The 15976-nt window shown below is 37.1% G+C and overlaps 1 protein-coding gene across 1 annotated transcript in view; it reads left to right on the forward strand.

Annotated features, from left to right (window-relative positions):
* TTN (titin) overlaps window positions 1–15976 on the forward strand; it is a 285431-nt gene that overhangs the window by 139672 nt on the left and 129783 nt on the right. The window contains exons 149-195 of the mRNA XM_082395621.1: window positions 755–823; window positions 976–1065; window positions 1203–1499; window positions 2337–2417; window positions 3567–3644; window positions 4183–4266; window positions 4427–4501; window positions 5840–5923; window positions 6032–6115; window positions 6236–6319; window positions 6644–6721; window positions 8237–8320; window positions 8562–8645; window positions 9092–9166; window positions 9283–9366; window positions 9483–9560; window positions 9710–9793; window positions 9905–9988; window positions 10100–10183; window positions 10295–10378; window positions 10495–10572; window positions 10722–10805; window positions 10917–11000; window positions 11112–11195; window positions 11307–11393; window positions 11505–11588; window positions 11705–11782; window positions 11932–12015; window positions 12127–12210; window positions 12322–12405; window positions 12517–12600; window positions 12717–12794; window positions 12944–13027; window positions 13139–13222; window positions 13333–13416; window positions 13528–13611; window positions 13728–13805; window positions 13955–14038; window positions 14150–14233; window positions 14345–14428; window positions 14540–14623; window positions 14740–14817; window positions 14967–15050; window positions 15134–15217; window positions 15428–15514; window positions 15672–15749; window positions 15862–15945. Of these exons, the coding sequence (XP_082251747.1) occupies window positions 755–823; window positions 976–1065; window positions 1203–1499; window positions 2337–2417; window positions 3567–3644; window positions 4183–4266; window positions 4427–4501; window positions 5840–5923; window positions 6032–6115; window positions 6236–6319; window positions 6644–6721; window positions 8237–8320; window positions 8562–8645; window positions 9092–9166; window positions 9283–9366; window positions 9483–9560; window positions 9710–9793; window positions 9905–9988; window positions 10100–10183; window positions 10295–10378; window positions 10495–10572; window positions 10722–10805; window positions 10917–11000; window positions 11112–11195; window positions 11307–11393; window positions 11505–11588; window positions 11705–11782; window positions 11932–12015; window positions 12127–12210; window positions 12322–12405; window positions 12517–12600; window positions 12717–12794; window positions 12944–13027; window positions 13139–13222; window positions 13333–13416; window positions 13528–13611; window positions 13728–13805; window positions 13955–14038; window positions 14150–14233; window positions 14345–14428; window positions 14540–14623; window positions 14740–14817; window positions 14967–15050; window positions 15134–15217; window positions 15428–15514; window positions 15672–15749; window positions 15862–15945 (4083 nt within the window). The remainder of the gene's footprint in view (window positions 1–754; window positions 824–975; window positions 1066–1202; window positions 1500–2336; window positions 2418–3566; window positions 3645–4182; window positions 4267–4426; window positions 4502–5839; window positions 5924–6031; window positions 6116–6235; window positions 6320–6643; window positions 6722–8236; window positions 8321–8561; window positions 8646–9091; window positions 9167–9282; window positions 9367–9482; window positions 9561–9709; window positions 9794–9904; window positions 9989–10099; window positions 10184–10294; window positions 10379–10494; window positions 10573–10721; window positions 10806–10916; window positions 11001–11111; window positions 11196–11306; window positions 11394–11504; window positions 11589–11704; window positions 11783–11931; window positions 12016–12126; window positions 12211–12321; window positions 12406–12516; window positions 12601–12716; window positions 12795–12943; window positions 13028–13138; window positions 13223–13332; window positions 13417–13527; window positions 13612–13727; window positions 13806–13954; window positions 14039–14149; window positions 14234–14344; window positions 14429–14539; window positions 14624–14739; window positions 14818–14966; window positions 15051–15133; window positions 15218–15427; window positions 15515–15671; window positions 15750–15861; window positions 15946–15976) is intronic.

Here is a 15976-nt window from a genome sequence, read left to right on the forward strand (position 1 = left end):
ATTCTTATTTTAAATAGCTGAGAATTTTAATGTTAATAGTACATCTCTCTATACTTATATACATTACAATGGATCCTTCTTCCCAACATTCCATTCCTAGATTTTATTCCATTACATAAGTCGAATTTTCTCTTGTAATTATTATAATAATTATGTCTACTGTGTTATTTTATGGAGGGGGGTTATCGGTTCTAATGCTTAGATAATAATTATTTTAAAGAGCCTCGTGTACCTTTTGTAATATCTGGCCAGAGCATTCAAGGTTATTAGAAAACATCTATCTCTCATTGTTCCTAATTAGGTTAATGCTTCAGTAGCACTCCTAATTGATTAAGTTATGCTGTCCCTATTGCAATAGACATCCTCAGCAGACACGATAGTGCCCAGCAGAACATGACACGTGTATCAAGGCTTAAGTACTCTATGATGGTAATCACTTGAAGAAAGCCTTCATCAAATTAAAACTAGGAGAAGTAGGCCCAATATTGGTAATCCCTGCTATTAAAAAAAAAAAAAAAAAAAAAAAAAAGGATAACACAGGTTCTTTGTGGACATACCTTCTTCTAAGGTATGGCTAGTACAAATGAGTGATTTGGAAAAATATCTTTATAGCCTCTAAAATTGGTATCCAATTTTACAATAGAGTGACTTCTTAGACTTTGATTATTGTAATGTTGATGTTGTTTCTGATGTTTTTATTTCATGTTTATCATTGAGTATTGTCAGCTAACTGAAACGCCTCATATCTTTAAAGTGCCAAAGAAGGTTCCTGAAGAAAAAGTACCTGTTCCTGTTCAGAAAAAGGAGGCCCCTCCTGCCAAAGGTACATATTCTCTTTTTAACCTGAACTTTGTTATAATCTTTTCCATTAAGATTTTTATGTTTTATGTCTACGTGTCTTGATCGTTTTTGATGTCTTTTGCCTATGGAATCTTGCTCTTGACAGTCTCAAATACTAAAACTATATCTTTAAAGTGCCTGAGGTTCAAAAGAAAGTCCCAGAAAAGAAAGTCCCTGAAAAGAAAGTCCCTGTGCCTAAAAGAGAAGCTGTTCCCCCAGCTAAAGGTACTTTTGGGAAGATCTTTGATTTTCACGTGTTGTTGCATGAAAGCCTTTCTCAGTTGTTTTTATATTTTGAATTTACGTCTTCATTTCTGCTGTGTTTAAAAAAAATAGATCTCTTAAAATAGATGCTCTTTCAGGGAGAGCTCTTCTTGAAGAAAAAATATCATTTGCCATCCACAAAAGGGAAGCAGTAAAAGAAAGAGCAGAATTAGAAATAGTGGAAGCACAAGTGGAAAAAGCTCATGAAGAAGAGCTCCATGAGGTTGAAGAATACTTTGAAGAAGAAGAGTTCCATGAGGTTGAAGAAGTCCTCAAAGTAGAAGAGTATAGAGCTGAAGAAGAAGTACACGAAGTTGAAGAAATCCATAGGGTAATAGAAGTCTTAGAGGCTGAAGAAGTGGAAGTATATGAAAAACCCAAAGCTCCACCTAAAGGTATAGGGAATTGTGCAGATATTACAAATTGTTATATGTTGCTCTAACTTCTTTTTTAAAGTACATTTCATATTCAGTTTGGACATTAGAAACCCACTTACTTTCCATGATAAAATCATGAAATACTTTAAGCATGAGTTTAAACTACTTGATAACAATGATTGATATAGAGTAGAGATTAACCACAGAGTATAATTTTAGCCAACAAGATAATAATGTTTGATATCTACTTACCTAAGGAGATAACATAATTCACGGTATGAATTTGTGGATTCCTTTTTAAATCCCAGTAAGAGTGTTACATGATTGTTACAGGTACCAAAATATCTGGCCAGTGTCATCAGTTGAGTGAGAAAGAAACTCCTCAGTTCACTGAGGAATTTACATGTCCAGGCAAAAGAACCATTGCTTTGTTAGCATTTCAGTCAACTGTTCACAAACTGATAATTACTTACCCAAATCTTCCACCATTTTATGATATTTTCAGGAGAAATAACATTAAGGAAGGAAATGAAGTGTGGTAGTAGCACCTGCATTCTAGTATATTCTGAGGATAAACCAACAAATACATTCTCTGCAAGACTACTCCAGCTCTTGAACAAATTAATAATATGTGTGTAATATGAAGGAATGTGTGTGTGCTTAGTATACACAGTAAATTTACAATACAGATGAAATTTAGCAAAATCAAATCTTTTTTGGAAGTAGGTGTGGTATAAATTTTTTAAATATGAATAGAGAAAGCATTTTATGAGCCCTCATTGTACTAATTTTAGTCATCGTGGGCCATGATACTTCAGGAGTTCATGCTAAACCAAAACACTAATATCTTTAAAGGGCCTGAGATATCCAAGAAAATCATCCCTCCAAAAAAACCACCTACTAAAGTTGTTCCTCGAGAAGAGCCACCAGCTAAAGGTATTTTATTGGTGAAAAATTACTTACGTAATTTTACATACAGTAGCACCTTGGCTGCTTTACAAGTTTGAATTCTACTTGATGTTTTTCTTCTGTGTTTTGTGTTTCTGGAATGTCTAAAACAAACTAATATCTCGAAAGTGGGTGAGGGGCTAAAGAAAGTTCTATCAAAAAAGAAAGTCACTGTTATACTTAAAATACCCAAAGCAATATCACTACTAACCAAACAGTGAACCCAGTTTTCCTTCTTTGGTACTCTTTGATTATATATTCACTAACCTGCTTATTGATAAATCCCTGTTTTCCTGTTAATTAATAATTTTAACGACCTAGTAAATATAAATACATTGTGACTGTGTGTTTAATGTCCCTGCTTTGTTCAGTTTTTTGTTTTTTGTTTTTTTTTTTATTTTTGGTTGTGTTGGGTCTTCGCTGCTGCGCAGGCTTTCTCTAGTTGCAGCGAGCGGGGGCTACTCTTCATTGCTGTGCGCGGGCTTCTCATTGCGGTGGCTTCTCTTGTTGTGGAGCACAGGCTCTAGGCACACGGGCTTCCGTAGTTGTGGCACGTGGGCTCAGTAGTTGTGGTTCGCAGGCTCTAGAGCGCAGGCTCAGTAGCTGTGGCACGTGGGCCTAGTTGCTCCGCGGCATGTGGGATCTTCCCGGACCAGGGCTCAAACCTGTGTCCCCTGCATTGGCAGGCAGAGTCTTAATCACTGCGCCACCAGGGAAGCCCTGTTCAGTTTTTAAACCTCTTGAATTTCACAATAAAAATGAAAAACAGTAGCTTATAAATAATATATACTTACATCTTTAAGTCTCTGAAGCATTTAAGAATATTATCACTGAAGAGAAAATATCAATTATTCCACCAAAACAAGCAGAAAGAGCACCAGCTGAAGGCGTCTTATTCATTTTTCTTGTCAAGTTCTTATGATTCTTACATGGGAAATTCCCCTGGATTTTTGTTGTTGTATTTGTTATCAAAATTCAACTCATTTTAATTACTGTAATGTATTTGATACAGTGATGTCTGTATTTTGTACTGTGGCTATGTTCTTTTCTGTCTTTACATTTCTCTTACGCTCTACTTGTTAAAAAATCTTTATGAATGTTTAAAAGTAAAAGAAACTATTACTACTGTCTCCAAAGTACCTGAAGTACCCAAGAAAATTGTGATAGAAGAAAAAGTACGTGTTCCTGAAGAGCTCAAAGTTCCACCAGCTAAAGGTATCTGCCTTTGCTGATTCGCCACTAATACAAAACTCCCTTTTACTCATTTATTATGGGAAGAAAGAGAGAGAGATTGTTCTCCCCTCAACGCCACAAAATGGCTGAATTGTGTAAACTTCAATTTATGTCCCATGACATAATCCTCCCTTTTGTGACTACCCTCTGGGAACACAGGCCTAAGCCTAAAAGTTGGTTTTATTTGTATTGATCCTCTTCTTAAGCAATATTTAAATATTGACCCCTCAACTTCTTTTTCAAAAATAATTCATTTTGGAAGCTATTTTCAAGTAGCTCTGGAAACAAATAAACATGTTCCAAGTGACAATAGAAAATGATGTTGTATCCAAAGGGCAAAGTCCTTCTAATATGACAAATCAACAACTCATCAACAAGGCCGTCTAGAGAGATGCATTGATTGTGTGTTTAGATGACTTATAATTTGGGGATTTTTTGACATTCTCCTTGTTAGATGCCCCCTTTTGTCTTGATATTTTACACCCAATGATGCAATTTTTTAAAATAAATATCTTTAAAGCACCTGAAGTATCCAAGAAAATTGTTCCAGAAGAAAAAGTTCGTGAAGCTGTTCCTAAAAAGCCTGAAATTCCACCAGCTAAAGGTATACACTGATACTAATCACAACATGAAATAACGCTATGTTTACTTATTCATGGCTTAAAGTGAATGTGAGTGATATAAATATTTGTATTTTGTTTCTTTATATTCTTAATATCTTATATTTGGTATTTATTACAATTAATATACTAATATCTTTGAAGTTCCTGAGGTGCCTAAGAAAAGTATTCAAGAAGAAGTATCACCCATAGTTCTTTCTGAAGATGCAACGATGTACAGTGAGTGTAGAAAAACTGGTGGTTCTCTTTGGTTCGTCTGTGTTTGTCTTCATAGCTTTTAAAAGTAAATATACTAATATCCTGTAAAATCCTAACATGCCAAAAATATTTGGCTAAAATTAGATAATTTGAGCGACTGTTAGCCTCAGACAAGGTATATTTCCTCACCAATTTAAAAAATAAAGAGTCCTGTACGTATACATTTACCCAATTTTAGAAAAGTCATTTGTCTTGTTGAATTTGTCATTGTCTTGTTAACCTGTTCTGTGTACAAATGTCTTCTGCTTTTCAGCAATTCATTTTCTCAGACCATAAGGCAATTTTCTTTAACTTGATAATAATATTTTACTTGGATATGTAGAATCAAAATACTTCAGCATTAGTATTTTTTACTCTTTGCAACAATCGTTGTAAACATTTTGGCAGCGCTATTCAAATACCCATCGATTTACAAGGCCATTAGAACCTCAAAAGAATTCTCAAGCCATTTTTGGTTTTGCCTTCATGCAAAATTATGATTAATTAATTTGAAGAGTAAAATAATATGAGTAAAAAAATATTCTGAATAGAATACTGTTTAATAATCTGAATAGTGAAAATGCCAGCAGTCAAGATATCCTTCCATTTATTTGAATGTAAAATTTAAATCCAATTTTTGTCACCCTATAATAATAGGTTTGGATAAAAATATATGATGACTCCCTCCTCTGAATACCCTTTCTATACTTGAGTTTGGTTATTATTATCAGCCAGTCTTCCTTTCTGAAATCTGGAGAAATCTTTATTTTTCAGTTGCCTTATTTTCCAAATATTTAATCATTCTTATTTTTCTTTTCTTCTTCCAATCTCTGAATGGTTTTCACATTCATATTGAATATGAAGCCACAGACTAGATTTGGTTTGAAAATATAGATAACTAGGTTCCTGGAACAGGAAAGGACTTAGATGAATTTCCAGTAGGTCAAATATTGGAGAATTCTTGATGTGCAACTCAACATCGACCCTGTTCTTTAAGAAAAAAATCCATAAAAATGAACAACAATAGGGAAATTTTACCAGTAGCTTTCTGCAGACAAAGTAAAAGAATTATATACTAGTCCCTGACCAGTGAATTCCTCAATTTTACCAACATGATCATAAAGAAATGCTGAAAAGTCATATATCATAAAACTGGGAATGAGGCTTTTTCCTAGCCAGTGTGTTATTGTCACTAACTTCGATCTATGTAGTACTAGTCATTTGAGTTACAGATGTGTATTATGTATTATGTTTTTCTTAACACTATTCTTCATCCACCTTGAAATGCCTCTAATTGTATAAATACTAATATCTTTAAAGTTTATGAAGTATCTGAAGAATCGTCTCCAGAAGAAAAAGTACTTGTGACTCATCCTCAAAAGACAAAAACCAAAGTAGCAAAAGGTATATAAGACCAATGACCCAGTGAAGAAAATTTATTTTTGGCTCATTTTAAAAGCTCAATACTCTCCTTCACCATTTATAAATATAACTATACTCATATCTTTTAAGTGCCTGAACCACCCAAGAAAGTTGTTCCAGAGGACAAGATATATGTGACTATTCCTAAAAAGAGAGAAACACTAGCAACTAAAGGTACATTCCGACAACATCAAACTTGGATGAATATCTTTGGCTTCAAGACTCAAAAATTGCATGTTATATAATCTACTGTTTTTATAACTTCTAAGTGTAAACCTACTAATATCTTTAAAGAGCCTGATACAACCAGAGAAGTATTTCCAGAGGTGGAGTTACTTGAGGTTGTTCCCAGTCTTCCAGAGCATCTTCCAACTGAAGGTATAATTCTTAGTTACGAAAATCTAAATAAGAAAACCTTTCTTCATCAGTCTGCAAAATATGTTCACTGCTTTGTGTAGATTTTCACGACCTCTAATGCTAAAATACTAATATCTTTAGTGTCCCTAATGTACCCAAGACAAGGAACTATCTATGACTTGCTCCTAAAAAGTCAAATCCCACTCATATAATGAATAAACATTAGAACAAAAATAAAATTTCTAATTTAAGGTTATAATATCTGCTAATATCCCTAACTTTCTTTGTAAGTCGTGTCTTCATGTCTTTGCCTTTCTCAATGAAAAAATACTAATATCTTTAAAGAGTTGGAAGTCTCCAAGGAAGATGTTCCAGAGAGACAACCTCCTGTTACCAAAAGAAGAAAAATACCACCACCAAAAGGTACAAGCCAGAAGAAGGTTGACTTTCTTGTCTCATGATTGTAGTTGTACTCACCACGTGTAAAAATACTAATACCTCTAAAACTCCAGATGCTACCAGGGAGATCACTTCAGAGAAGTGGGTCCCCCAAAGTAGCAGCTCGACTGGGTATATACATGTCCCCATGAGTCATAAGGGGGAAAAGTCCATAACTTTATACACATGGAGATGCTTGGGCTATAAATTTTATCTATGAGCCCTCCAGGGAAAATATATATACATATAATGTGCAGATGTGACCCAGATGGAAATAGCTATTGCTGTTTCCTTAAAAAATAAAATTCAGACTAGCTAGAAAAAAAAAAATCTATATGAGAGATCACCTGTAACATTTATATCCCTGAAACTAGACTGAATAGGCTCACCCCACACCGCTCTAAAGCAGAAATCAGTGCCGTAAAATGACAGAGGTGCTTGGCTGTAGACTATAGGTTAGTAATTCAAATGCTCCATGGGGTTGAAATTCCAGGATATAATACAACTACCTGTTGAATTGCTCTTCTATTAAAATAAACTTACTACCAAAAACAAGCACATAAATTTGAAATAACTGAATTCCCCTAAGACTTAAATATCATAGAAATATTTTTAGAAAACCATGACTTAAAGAAAATAAAATATTAAATTCACTGTGGAACTGTTCTATCTGTAATATCATCTCTACACGAGAGCCTTCTAAAACCAGGGCAGTTAAAACCAAAACCAGTTAAAGTTGGAATTCTGCCCTGAATATTTATTTGCTCCTCTCATTGTCTTTTATTTGTAAAGAGTCCTACGTTTTCTCATTTTGAATATTTTCAGATAAATCAACAAATGAGAACGTTTTAAAACCTCCCCCAAAATTCTTCACAATGCCCATGATATTCTGTAATTTAAAGAATATCTGAACATTTTGACAATATTTTCTCTGTTTGAAATATTTTAGTTGTTCTCCTTCCTCCTTTACTTGAAAAACAATCACCTTTTTAAAGTGCCTAAGGGACTTCCCTGGGGGTCCAGTGGTTAAGACTCCATGCTTCCACTGCAGGGAACATGGGTTCGATCCCCTGGTCAGGGAACTCAGATCCTGCAAGCCGCTTGATGCAGCCAAAAATAAAATAAAATAAAATAAAGTGCCTAAGGTGAGGGTACAAAATAAAGCCAATCCAGGTAAGAAAGGAGCTGTTTTATCTTCTTCAAACTAATAGCAAAAGGTACATTGTTAATTAAAACTCAGTTTTTTTCACTTAAAGGTAAATTTTTATCTCAGTTCCTATGTATCTACCATTCAAAGAAATAAAATTACTAATATCGATAGTGCCTGAGATGACCAAGAAAACAGCTCCCGATAATCAAGTATTCATACTGTTACCAAAGAATCAGATTTGGGGAGCAGGGAGGTCACCCAGTCTGGGACATTCCTGTAGGTGGGGTTTTGACTAAAACTCTTCATTGCTCTTCATCACTCTGAAGTACAATGAATTCATATCTTTAAAGTGCCTGAATCACCTCAAGAAGTTGTCCCTGTAAAGGAAATACTCATAGCTGCTCCCCCTGAAATTGAAACACCTTCCACTAAAGGTATCATTCTATCACTCCTTCCTTCATTTATTTAACAAATGCCCACTATGGGCATGGTGCTAGGGAGCTGGGGAATAATAAAGACAAGATTTGATTCCTTTCTTCAAGACTTTGTACCTCATCCAGTTCTTGAAGGAAGCATCCTTGTAGACATAAAAGTCACTTGGGTTCAGTTAATGTCATTAATGTCTCCACTGATCCCTTAACCTCTAAGTATAATATAATACTAATATCTTCAAAGTAGCTGAAGCTGTGCAAGAAGTTGCTCCTGAAATGAAAGTATCTGAGGATGTTCCTAAAGAGGCAGAACCTCCGCCTGTGAAAGGTACCTGTCACCTCTGAACAGATACTGAAGAAATTGTCTGTCTTCGGTTCTTAAAACTATGTTTTTCTAATGTTCTTCCTAACTCCTAAATGTAAACATACTAATATCTTTAAAGCACCAGAAGCTCCACAAGAAGTTCCCTCTCAAAAGAAAATATGTGTGACTGTTCCTATCAAAACAGAAAACCCTCCTATTAAAAGTGTTCATTCAACAAATACTTCATAAGGAGGGTCTACAGGGTCATAGGACCTCCACTAGTTGCTAGAGAAGAGTGAGCCCATCTTCTCAAGGATGCTGCTAATCCCATTCAACTTAGTTGATTGGTGGGGCAAGGGGAGAATAGGCAGAGAAGAAACTTCTAAAAAACTACATTTGCTGACATATTGTGGTTATTGTTTTCATTAATCATTTTAACTCCTAAATGTGAAATACTAATGTCTTTAAAGTGCCTGAAGCTGCTCAAGAAGGTGTTCCTGCAAAAAGAGTTCCTTCCAAAAGGAGAGGACCTCCACCAGTTAAAGGTACAAGTCCCCATGCCGTCAAGTTCAAGAAGAAATAGCTCCTGTAGTCTTGAAAATATTTTGCTGTTCCCACTGATCTTTGCAATACTAAATGTTAAAATACTGATTTCTTAAAGTGCCTGAAGCTCCCCAAGAAATTTTCCCTGAAAAGAAAACATATGTGGTTCGTCACGGAAAGACTGAAGCCCTTCCTGATGAAGGTATATATTGCTGGAAGCTTAGACGTTTGGGAAAATGTCTTTTCCTGTATAAATGTATTTCCTGTTTGTATTGATTCTTGTAACTCCTAAACGTAAAAATATTAATATCTTTAAAGTGCCTGAGGTGCCCGAAGAAGTTGTCTGGGAAAAGATAGTGCAGCCTCCCCAAAAGCCTGAAGTTTTATCTGTCAAAGGTACATCCTAACAGCCCCTCAGGAGGGAATAGAGAGGGCTATGGAAAGAACCGCCTTGCTAGCCTTGAAAGTGCTTTTGCTGTGTAAATGTGATTCTTGTCTGTGTTGATCCTCATGACTCAAATGTAAATTTACTAATATCTTCAAAGTGCCTGAGGCTCCCAAAGAGGTTTTCCCTGAAAAGAAAGTGCCTATGGCCACTCCTAAAAAGCAAGAAGTTCCACCAGTTACAGGTATTTGTCCTCGATCTTAGGTTTAAGAAGATATAACTCATCTGCTCTTGAAAATATTTTGTTCTAGTGGTCACATAACTCACAAATGTAAATTTACTAATATCTCTTAAGTGCCTGAGGCTCCCAAGGAATTTGCCCCTGAAAAGAAAGCACCAGTGGCACCTCCTAAAAAGCCAGAAGTCCCGCCTGTTACAGGTATTTGTCACAAACCTTAGGCCTAAAAAGGCATAGCTCTTCTGCTCTTGAAAATAATTTGTTCCAGTGATCTCATAACTTCTAAATGTAATTTTACTAATATCTTTTAAGTGCCCGAGGCTCCCAAGGAAGTTGTCCCTGAAAAGAAGGTGCCTGTGATGCCTCCTAAAAAGCCAGAAGTCCCACCTGTTACAGGTAGCTGTCACTCACCTTGGATTTAAGAAGATAAAACTCTTCTGCTCTCGAAAACATTTTGCTCTCGTGGTCTCATAACTCCTAAATGTAATTTTACTAATATCTCTTAAGTGCCTGAAGCTCCCCAAGAAATTTTCCCTGAAAAGAAAACATATGTGGTTCGTCGCATAAAGACTGAAGCCCTTCCTGATGAAGGTATATATTGCTGGAAGCTTAGACGTTTGGGAAAATGTCTTTTCCTGTATAAATGTATTTCCTGTTTGTATTGATTCTTGTAACTCCTAAACGTAAAAATATTAATATCTTTAAAGTGCCTGAGGTGCCCGAAGAAGTTGTCTGGGAAAAGATAGTGCAGCCTCCCCAAAAGCCTGAAGTTTTATCTGTCAAAGGTACATCCTAACAGCCCCTCAGGAGGGAATAGAGAGGGCTATGGAAAGAACCGCCTTGCTAGCCTTGAAAGTGCTTTTGCTGTGTAAATGTGATTCTTGTCTGTGTTGATCCTCATGACTCAAATGTAAATTTACTAATATCTTCAAAGTGCCTGAGGCTCCCAAAGAGGTTTTCCCTGAAAAGAAAGTGCCTATGGCCACTCCTAAAAAGCAAGAAGTTCCACCAGTTACAGGTATTTGTCCTCGATCTTAGGTTTAAGAAGATATAACTCATCTGCTCTTGAAAATATTTTGTTCTAGTGGTCACATAACTCACAAATGTAAATTTACTAATATCTCTTAAGTGCCTGAGGCTCCCAAGGAATTTGCCCCTGAAAAGAAAGCACCAGTGGCACCTCCTAAAAAGCCAGAAGTCCCACCTGTTACAGGTATTTGTCACAAACCTTAGGCCTAAAAAGGCATAGCTCTTCTGCTCTTGAAAATAATTTGTTCCAGTGATCTCATAACTTCTAAATGTAACTTTACTAATATCTTTTAAGTGCCCGAGGCTCCCAAGGAAGTTGTCCCTGAAAAGAAGGTGCCTGTGATGCCTCCTAAAAAGCCAGAAGTTCCACCTGTTACAGGTAGCTGTCACTCACCTTGGATTTAAGAAGATAAAACTCTTCTGCTCTCGAAAACATTTTGCTCTCGTGGTCTCATAACTCCTAAATGTAATTTTACTAATATCTCTTAAGTGCCCGAGGCTCCCCAGGAAGTTGTTGTCCCTGAAAAGAAGGTGCCTGTGATGCCTCCTAAAAAGCCAGAAGTTCCACCTGTTACAGGTAGCTGTCACTCACCTTGGATTTAAGAAGATAAAACTCTTCTGCTCTCGAAAACATTTTGCTCTCGTGGTCTCATAACTCCTAAATGTAATTTTACTAATATCTCTTAAGTGCCTGAAGCTCCCCAAGAAATTTTCCCTGAAAAGAAAACATATGTGGTTCGTCGCATAAAGACTGAAGCCCTTCCTGATGAAGGTATATGTTGCTGGAAGCCTAGAAGTTTGGGAAAATGTCTTTTCCTGTATAAATGTATTTCCTGTTTGTATTGATTCTTGTAACTCCTAAACGTAAAAATATTAATATCTTTAAAGTGCCTGAGGTGCCCGAAGAAGTTGTCTGGGAAAAGAAAGTGCAGCCTCCCCAAAAGCCTGAAGTTTTATCTGTCAAAGGTACATCCTAACAACCCCTCAGGAGGGAATAGAGAGGGCCAAGGAAAGAACCGCCTTGCTAGCCTTGAAAGTGCTTTTGCTGTGTAAATGTGATTCTTGTCTGTGTTGATCCTCATGACTCAAATGTAAATTTACTAATATCTTCAAAGTGCCTGAGGCTCCCAAAGAGGTTTTCCCTGAAAAGAAAGTGCCTATGGCCACTCCTAAAAAGCAAGAAGTTCCACCAGTTACAGGTATTTGTCCTCGATCTTAGGTTTAAGAAGATATAACTCATCTGCTCTTGAAAATATTTTGTTCTAGTGGTCACATAACTCACAAATGTAAATTTACTAATATCTCTTAAGTGCCTGAGGCTCCCAAGGAATTTGCCCCTGAAAGGAAAGCACCAGTGGCACCTCCTAAAAAGCCAGAAGTCCCACCTGTTACAGGTATTTGTCACAAACCTTAGGCCTAAAAAGGCATAGCTCTTCTGCTCTTGAAAATAATTTGTTCCAGTGATCTCATAGCTTCTAAATGTAATTTTACTAATATCTTTTAAGTGCCCGAGGCTCCCAAGGAAGTTGTCCCTGAAAAGAAGGTGCCTGTGATGCCTCCTAAAAAGCCAGAAGTCCCACCTGTTACAGGTAGCTGTCACTCACCTTGGATTTAAGAAGATAAAACTCTTCTGCTCTCGAAAACATTTTGCTCTCGTGGTCTCATAACTCCTAAATGTAATTTTACTAATATCTCTTAAGTGCCTGAAGCTCCCCAAGAAATTTTCCCTGAAAAGAAAACATATGTGGTTCGTCGCAAAAAGACTGAAGCCCTTCCTGATGAAGGTATATATTGCTGGAAGCTTAGACGTTTGGGAAAATGTCTTTTCCTGTATAAATGTATTTCCTGTTTGTATTGATTCTTGTAACTCCTAAACGTAAAAATATTAATATCTTTAAAGTGCCTGAGGTGCCCGAAGAAGTTGTCTGGGAAAAGATAGTGCAGCCTCCCCAAAAGCCTGAAGTTTTATCTGTCAAAGGTACATCCTAACAGCCCCTCAGGAGGGAATAGAGAGGGCTATGGAAAGAACCGCCTTGCTAGCCTTGAAAGTGCTTTTGCTGTGTAAATGTGATTCTTGTCTGTGTTGATCCTCATGACTCAAATGTAAATTTACTAATATCTTCAAAGTGCCTGAGGCTCCCAAAGAGGTTTTCCCTGAAAAGAAAGTGCCTATGGCCACTCCTAAAAAGCAAGAAGTTCCACCAGTTACAGGTATTTGTCCTCGATCTTAGGTTTAAGAAGATATAACTCATCTGCTCTTGAAAATATTTTGTTCTAGTGGTCACATAACTCACAAATGTAAATTTACTAATATCTCTTAAGTGCCTGAGGCTCCCAAGGAATTTGCCCCTGAAAAGAAAGCACCAGTGGCACCTCCTAAAAAGCCAGAAGTCCCACCTGTTACAGGTATTTGTCACAAACCTTAGGCCTAAAAAGGCATAGCTCTTCTGCTCTTGAAAATAATTTGTTCCAGTGATCTCATAACTTCTAAATGTAATTTTCTAATATCTTTTAAGTGCCCGAGGCTCCCAAGGAAGTTGTCCCTGAAAAGAAGGTGCCTGTGATGCCTCCTAAAAAGCCAGAAGTCCCACCTGTTACAGGTAGCTGTCACTCACCTTGGATTTAAGAAGATAAAACTCTTCTGCTCTCGAAAACATTTTGCTCTCGTGGTCTCATAACTCCTAAATGTAATTTTACTAATATCTCTTAAGTGCCTGAAGCTCCCCAAGAAATTTTCCCTGAAAAGAAAACATATGTGGTTCGTCGCATAAAGACTGAAGCCCTTCCTGATGAAGGTATATATTGCTGGAAGCTTAGACGTTTGGGAAAATGTCTTTTCCTGTATAAATGTATTTCCTGTTTGTATTGATTCTTGTAACTCCTAAACGTAAAAATATTAATATCTTTAAAGTGCCTGAGGTGCCCGAAGAAGTTGTCTGGGAAAAGATAGTGCAGCCTCCCCAAAAGCCTGAAGTTTTATCTGTCAAAGGTACATCCTAACAGCCCCTCAGGAGGGAATAGAGAGGGCTATGGAAAGAACCACCTTGCTAGCCTTGAAAGTGCTTTTGCTGTGTAAATGTGATTCTTGTCTGTGTTGATCCTCATGACTCAAATGTAAATTTACTAATATCTTCAAAGTGCCTGAGGCTCCCAAAGAGGCTTTCCCTGAAAAGAAAGTGCCTATGGCCACTCCTAAAAAGCAAGAAGTTCCACCAGTTACAGGTATTTGTCCTCGATCTTAGGTTTAAGAAAATATAACTCATCTGCTCTTGAAAATATTTTGTTCTAGTGGTCACATAACTCACAAATGTAAATTTACTAATATCTCTTAAGTGCCTGAGGCTCCCAAGGAATTTGCCCCTGAAAAGAAAGCACCAGTGGCACCTCCTAAAAAGCCAGAAGTCCCACCTGTTACAGGTATTTGTCACAAACCTTAGGCCTAAAAAGGCATAGCTCTTCTGCTCTTGAAAATAATTTGTTCCAGTGATCTCATAGCTTCTAAATGTAATTTTACTAATATCTTTTAAGTGCCCGAGGCTCCCAAGGAAGTTGTCCCTGAAAAGAAGGTGCCTGTGATGCCTCCTAAAAAGCCAGAAGTCCCACCTGTTACAGGTAGCTGTCACTCACCTTGGATTTAAGAAGATAAAACTCTTCTGCTCTCGAAAACATTTTGCTCTCGTGGTCTCATAACTCCTAAATGTATTTTTACTAATATCTCTTAAGTGCCTGAAGCTCCCCAAGAAATTTTCCCTGAAAAGAAAACATATGTGGTTCGTCGCAAAAAGACTGAAGCCCTTCCTGATGAAGGTATATGTTGCTGGAAGCTTAGAAGTTTGGGAAAATGTCTTTTCCTGTATAAATGTATTTCCTGTTTGTATTGATTCTTGTAACTCCTAAACGTAAAAATATTAATATCTTTAAAGTGCCTGAGGTGCCCGAAGAAGTTGTCTGGGAAAAGATAGTGCAGCCTCCCCAAAAGCCTGAAGTTTTATCTGTCAAAGGTACATCCTAACAGCCCCTCAGGAGGGAATAGAGAGGGCTATGGAAAGAACCGCCTTGCTAGCCTTGAAAGTGCTTTTGCTGTGTAAATGTGATTCTTGTCTGTGTTGATCCTCATGACTCAAATGTAAATTTACTAATATCTCTTAAGTGCCTGAGGCTCCCAAGGAAGTTGTCCCTGAGAAGAAAGTTCCTGTGATGCCTCCTAAAAAGCCAGAAGTGCCACCAGCCAAAGGTAGCCACCTCCACGTTGCTATGTTTGACACTGTCTGTTTGTCTTTACTCTGTCTAATCATGAAAATACTAATCTCTTTAAAGTACCCGAGGTGCCGAAGGCAGCTGTCCCAGAAAAGAAGGTGCCTGAAGCTATTCCTCCCAAACCGGAAAGTCCTCCCCCAGCAGGTAATGACAATGCTGTACATACCAGGGAGAAAAATAACTGCTATTTTAGCTAGAAAAAAATTATATGTATAAATCCCAGTACACAAAGGTGATATAATTCTAAAGAAAGAAGAGTTGTCAGTAGTCGAATATATCTTGGTGTATGATTGCATGATACAGTCATTCATTATTTCCACCTTTTCTAAACACAAATTACCAATATTTTTTAAGTGCCTGAGGTGCCGCCAAAGGAAGCCATCCCTGAAAAGAAGGTGCCTGTGGCTCCCCCTAAAGAGCCAGAAGCTCTACCTGCTAAAGGTATTTATCCTTCCATGTTGTTGGTCTCCTGTTTTGGGGGCTGGGAAAAAGTGTTTAGAAGTGTCCGCCAGTTTCATAAATGATACTTGCTTGGGAAAATGTGTTGTCGATACTCCCATTTTATAGTTTCAACTAATAGATACTAATATCTTCAAAGTTGCTGAAGTTCCTAAAGAAGTTGTACCTGAAAAGAAAGTGGCTGTACCCAAAAAACCAGAAGTCCCACCTGCTAAAGGTATTTATTCCCACTGCTGTGTTAAGAATATATATTGTCTTGTCCTCTTCATGATTACTGTAACATATGCCTTCACTGTTCCCAAATTCTAAAAATACTGATATCTTTCAAGTACCTAAAGCTGCTCAAGAAGTTGTCCCAGAAAAGAAAGTTCCCAAGGCACCACCCAAAGAACCAGAAGCCCCACCTGTCACAGGTACATGTTGGCCCAGACATCATTCTGCAGA

This window comes from Balaenoptera borealis (assembly GCF_965194805.1).
Source record: "Balaenoptera borealis genome assembly, chromosome: 6".
In the NCBI taxonomy this organism is placed as follows: domain Eukaryota; kingdom Metazoa; phylum Chordata; class Mammalia; order Artiodactyla; family Balaenopteridae; genus Balaenoptera; species Balaenoptera borealis.